This window comes from Photinus pyralis, unplaced genomic scaffold, assembly GCF_008802855.1.
Source record: "Photinus pyralis isolate 1611_PpyrPB1 unplaced genomic scaffold, Ppyr1.3 Ppyr1.4_LG5, whole genome shotgun sequence".
NCBI lineage: Eukaryota > Metazoa > Arthropoda > Insecta > Coleoptera > Lampyridae > Photinus > Photinus pyralis.
Window position 1 is genome coordinate 39,718,770 of NW_022170596.1, and position 6,000 is coordinate 39,724,769.

The 6,000-nt window shown below is 40.3% G+C and overlaps 1 protein-coding gene across 1 annotated transcript; it reads right to left on the bottom strand.

The window, feature by feature from the left end:
* Positions 1-877: 877 nt before the first annotated feature.
* LOC116171609 (POU domain protein CF1A) lies at positions 878-2,618 on the bottom strand. Its single transcript, XM_031488553.1, has one exon. It carries the CDS (start codon positions 2,571-2,573, stop codon positions 1,248-1,250), a length of 1,326 nt encoding a protein of 441 aa, XP_031344413.1. The 5' UTR covers positions 2,574-2,618; the 3' UTR covers positions 878-1,247.
* Positions 2,619-6,000: the final 3,382 nt, after the last annotated feature.

Below are 6,000 nucleotides of genomic sequence, written 5' to 3' on the forward strand. Positions count from 1 at the left end.
GAAGAGGATCGTTCGATCAGAAAAAATGCGACTGACTTTTAGTCTAAAAACGTGTTAAAAAAATCTCCGAAAATATTCACGTCAAAAAACCGGTTGGCCGTAATATAAGGTCGATTGAAATATGTGTCTATACTTCTTGAAAGCAATGATTTCGAAAGAAATAAGTTGATAGGTATGTTTAAACATAAAATTGGTCTCGGTATTTACACGGTTTGACGGAGGCACAGAACAGGTGCTGCATAAGCATTTTGGAAGCCGGAATGTCAACATGCGGTTTATTTATCTTATCATTAATATCGTTAGCTTTTCTCTCAAATTTGCTGTACCTAAGTATAAGAATAAACAATGAAGACTCACCAACTCATCCTCTTCATTTTAGACACGGAGGTACGTTACTTTAGTTTTTTGCACGGGAATCAAGAAGGATTTAAATAATAGACGTGTTATTTTAAAAACATTTCGATTTAATTTTTGTCACACCGTACAACGATATATAATTAATATAATAATAAATATATACACATATCATCAATCTATGACCAAACATATTTCTTGTTTTAAAAAAAACGTGGGGGACATCACGGATCGTTCAAAATTATTAAAAATCAGTTCAAGTGCACGATACGTTAACCAAATTTAACAACGGAAGAGCAATTTAAACTTCATTTATATTAATTATGTACGACATACTATATAATACAAACTTACTCTGTAGCTGTATTCATTAAACCATCCCGGGTGTAACTTTCTTTAATTTTAGTATAAATCACGACATTTCTACACCATAATTATTTTTCTGTATTTACAACGTATTTATGATGAACATTCGTCTAAGTTTATATTACACATGCTTCTTACAAACAGCGTCATTTATCACTTTTTGTTATTTACAGTTAATATACAAATGAAGAAGTTCGTTTAGGTACAGACACTTGCGCAAAAAAGTCAACAATTGGGCCTCCGGCTAGCCGATGATCGGTTTAATTATACAGTGAGGTAGTATTTTTAAAAATATAATTTTGATCTATTATTAATTCGTTACTTTTAAAACCGATAACTTCGGACCGTTCGTCGGTGTGTCTTTAAAGTACAATCCACTGGGTCACATTGTATATATCACTTTCAAACTTGTGCAGAAAAAAAGTCCTAGCCACTTAAAGATGCACCCGAACGGAGAGATGAATGAGCGGTGAAACGCGCTAGCCATTGTCGCTGTGATGTAATAGGGAGGCCCAACGGGCTGGATGCTAGTGCGCCGCAAGCTGGTGGCCCATACCCTGCGGAGATAGCATCGGAGGACTGTGCGAATGTGAATGTTGTCCCATGGGAGAAGAACCGTGAACGTCGGGATGATGGCCGTAGCCGGGGTGCATGTGACCACCTGGCGGCATGCCGTCCATCATCTCGTTTGTTAAAGTATTCGGCGGTGTCATCCTTTTCTCCTTTTGCCTCCTATTACAAAACCACACTCGCACTACTTCTTTTTCTAACTGTAAGCTGTCTGCTAAATTTGTTATTTCTTGTGCCGATGGTTTCGGCTGTTTGTGGAAGTGCTGCTCGAGCGCGCCCTTAACCGAAACTTCTATACTCGTACGTTTTTTTCGCTTTCTGCCTTGTGCCGCTATTTTATCTATCGATGTTGGAGATCCCGTCGTCGAGTCCGCTTCCTCTAGCCATTTTTGTAGTAACGGTTTAAGTTTGCACATATTTTTAAAACTAAGTTGAAGCGCTTCGAACCTACATATTGTTGTTTGAGAAAACACATTGCCGTAAAGAGTCCCTAATGCTAATCCTACATCCGCCTGCGTAAAGCCTAATTTTATACGTCGTTGTTTAAACTGTTTGGCGAAGGCTTCCAAATCGTCACTAGTTGGCGTTTCTTCGTCTCCGCCGCCCACGTCTCTATCCGGATGTTGCGGATGGTGTGGGCTTTGCATATCACGATGTAAGGGGTGGTGTAATTGTGGCGCGGCTTGGTGGTGGGCAAGCATACCGTTCATAGCCGCGTGGTATTGTTGTAACGGCGAGCCCGCGCCTCCGGGATTATAATGTGCCGACGATACTGGTGCATGCCATGCATGCGGAGATCCCATACTTTGCTGCTGCTGCCTGTGCATCATGTCCGCCTGTTGAGATAAGGGTTTGACGTCCTGGTGCGGGTGGTGATGGTGGTGCGGATGATGCATTCCTGCCATCGAGGCGGCCCACGGATCCGCTCCCGGTTGTAAGCTAACCCACGGGTTAGCGGCGGATAACGAGACGGGGTGACCGTTCGGCGACGGCGAACTCGCCATTTGGTGGTGGTGGTGATGGTGATGTTGTGGCAGGTACTTCATTTCGCTCGCGTCTGCTGCTGATCTCGGAGATGCACTAGAATGGTAACCACCAACGATATTCATGCCGACTACACTACTTCCGTCTAAATCAGAAGTAACTGCACTACTGGCCGGCAGATACGTGGTGGCCGCCATGCCCTGGTGGGGGCGCCAAGCCGTCGTGTCGACACTGTTTTTACTTGCCGTCACAAAACTTGCACACTTCTTTAGCACGCTTTCATGCGTTATGCATATCATTCGGTACACATGACGTCTCAGTATACACTACTCCACTGAACACTAAACGTTCCCTGACAGGATCGCGTACCCCCACTAAAACACCCCACCAACGCCGTGCGCGCGCCATTGGACACAATTCAGTTCTTTACAGGGCATGACGTCGCAAGTACTACAACCACCACTGGTTGAATTCGTAGCAGTTCCGCCTGCAGGAAGATTCCCCACCACGGCGGGGAAGTGTTTACACTTGGCGGGACACGGTAGCTAAGCAACAGAGCGTGCCCGAGTGTTGGAGTCGCACACTCCGGTGACGACGTAGCCTACCGAAGCGGGAATATCAGAAGTTCAACACATACACACACCAAAAAAAATCCATCCTATCAAATTACAAGCTTCTGTTTTTAAGTATATTCAATTTGACGCCTGACGCCACCTCCCCATTACGAGATAAACCGCAATTTTTACCTACAGAGATATAATCACCGCACTTGACACATAAATTATACATTCAGCGCGATCGATATTAAACACAAACTGGATTCGCTAAAAAGACATATTTAAAGCCCAGTTTTAAAATCCATTAAATCTAGTCACCTGTTGAAGCGGCGGACAAATCATACGGTCGGTCGGTGCCGGGGAAATTAACATTGAATTTGCAATACAATAGGGCCTTAGCACTTGCAGCTTATACATATGTATGTAGACCAAAACTTGCGGTGTGGATTTATTGCGCTCAGTCAGGGTCGTGGTTTAAACTTATTTTATTCAAACATTTCTTATTGACGCCCCAAATTATTCATAATTATACAAACAGTTTCATAATTTTATTATTGTTTTCGTACGATTTTTATACCTTAAATAAACCATTACCTACCTACAACAGACCGTCACGTTTTCACCCCTAATACAGACGCACTTTGCGCATAATAAAAGAGAAGGTTTTCTTTGGGAATTTGATACATCAAGTTTTCACTTCAATGCAGCTATTTGCAACTAGATAACGGTAGCTACTCAAAATCAAAATATGTACCTAGGTAATTAATTTATTTCTATTTAGGTAATTGCGAGGGTAATTGCATGAAAATGCAATACTACTTATCAACAATTTCATAAATTCTAAATTATTTCATGAATAAAACCATGATTCATGTAAGAATGTTTTCTCCCCCCCCCCCCCCCCCCCCCCCCCCCAAGTATAAAAACATTTTGATTGATTGGGTAGTATAAATTTAAAGAAACCTTTAGCGCGGTTCTTTATTCCTACACGGGCACGTGTTAGATTATGCCTTCCTTAGACGAAGTATTTTATTTCATTCTAAAAGAAGCTAATATCCCTAATTAAAATACTCGATAAACTTTCTTTTACCTATATATAATTTATATATAATTTATATTTATATAATATATAATATATAGGCGTAGTTTGCCGTTCATAAAGATGGATGTAACTGTTGCCGCCCATAGGCTAAAATTTGGACCGCTCACAAGACATATTTCATAGCCTCTATAGAGATATACTTACAAGAAAAATTATTTTTACACTATATTCAAAATAGATTTACTATCTATATAAACCAAATCAAACAAGTGATGCATCTAGGGAATGCTATCCCGCAGCAAAATTTATTTCCGGTATTTGCGGGATCGTTATATAAGTATTAATCCCGCGGTATATCGATGTTCGCTGGATCCCGCAAAATTTGAAATGTATCGGAACGTAAGCAATTTTGTCCGGTTCAGCGAATATTCTCGAACAACACACGTCGTATTTGCCAGAAAGAATGCGTCACATCCGCCTTCGTTTCTTATCGTCGGTGACTAATCGTTTATGGCGCCTCCATGCTTATCTGGATTTCTATAATATTCGCTACAATATTTATTTCCATACAGCCACTTTTTACTACTATAGTCTTTATAAATAATCGATGAGTTCGAATGTTGTATATTGGATTAACGGTACCTATACGTTTGGAACAGTTGCGGAGTCACTCACTAGCTGTTTATCAAAGTTAATAACTCATAAAAGTTAGCGCGGTATTATTGCTTTAAACGCAACGCATAAACGGAAAGCCAATGCACTTCTCCGTTAGTGTTTTACTTTGCTTTTTACAATAAACCAAAGATCATATTACAAGTAGTATGATATTTGACCGTACGTAACTTTGCAACATTTTCAACCTTTGCGACTATGCGCAAGACTTAGATACATATACCTATACGTACCTACGTAAAAATTACGTTCATTGTAAACACCTTCGTATGTTTCTATACAGTTCAACTTTGCAAAATTTTTACGTTTTATGCATTTCTTACGTATACGTTCATTGTAAACGCACACTAAGTCTTGCGCATAGTCGCAAAGGTTGAAAATGTTTCAAAGTTACGTACGGTCAAATATATTTAAGGATATCCAAAAAACAATAATGGCGCAAAGATATCTTTTTACGGCGCATTTCAGCGCATACCTGAGAGTACAATTTCGTATGAAAAGATGTAAAAAAAAAGTAACTTTTAAAAACGTTAAGTTGGCCCCCCCCACTTTCTGAAAATTTGTCACGGCTTAACCGTAATGGCGCTAGCTTTAATTCAAGTGGCGCAATTGAGCGCATAACCAAATGTATCAGGTGACCTAGTTACAAGGGATAAAATACGTACGCTACGTTCACTTGGCCCCCCCCCCCAAATGTTTTTTCGGATTTCTAAAAAACGATAATGGCGCAAGAGTTATTATCGGTAGCGCATATGAGCGCATAACGAGCGCATTCATTTCAAAATAATACGACTATCAAATCTCTCAGTGGGAGGGCCAAGTTAACGGACCCAGTAAATTTACGGAAACGATACGAATATGTACGAGTTACGGTTTATGAAATATTTACGTATACCTACGTTCATTGTAAACGCACACTTACGCGTTTTATTAATAAATTTTAAACAACGCCGTGCCCGCTGCCCGTGGTAAGGTTGGTCGATAAATTTCGCAATCCCGCGGAATCCCGCTCCATTTCCGTACCGGATTAATCGTGCAAAAAATGCTGCAGGAAGCAGGATCTCGGTATTTCGAGATCCCGCAATTTCGGTATTGCATTCCCTATAAGTAGATGAATCTACCTACAGCTGTGTCGCAGTCTGGTGGACATGGCGAGGTATATTAGGGTCTAGTTTGCAGTGCTGAGATCTAAAACCCTCATGACGAATGCGCACGCATCTTATTAGTTGTGTTGTGTTTAATTTTTATATCTACCTAAGTATACTTACTCACCTAGGAATAATAAAGGGTGGCCCATTGAAACGTCGATTTTATAATGTTCGCAGAGGAGCACCTTTCAAAATAGGAAGAACTTATTTCATCTATTAATTCTGTGACGACAACGCCAAATATTTTAAATACCATAATAGAGTAAGTAGCCTGGTAAATAGACTGCATAATCAAGTTTACGATAGA

Coding starts and splice junctions, on each gene's coding strand:
- LOC116171609 (XM_031488553.1), bottom strand. CDS start 2,573: ATGATATGCATAACGCATGAAAGCGTGCTAAAGAAGTGTGCAAGTTTT.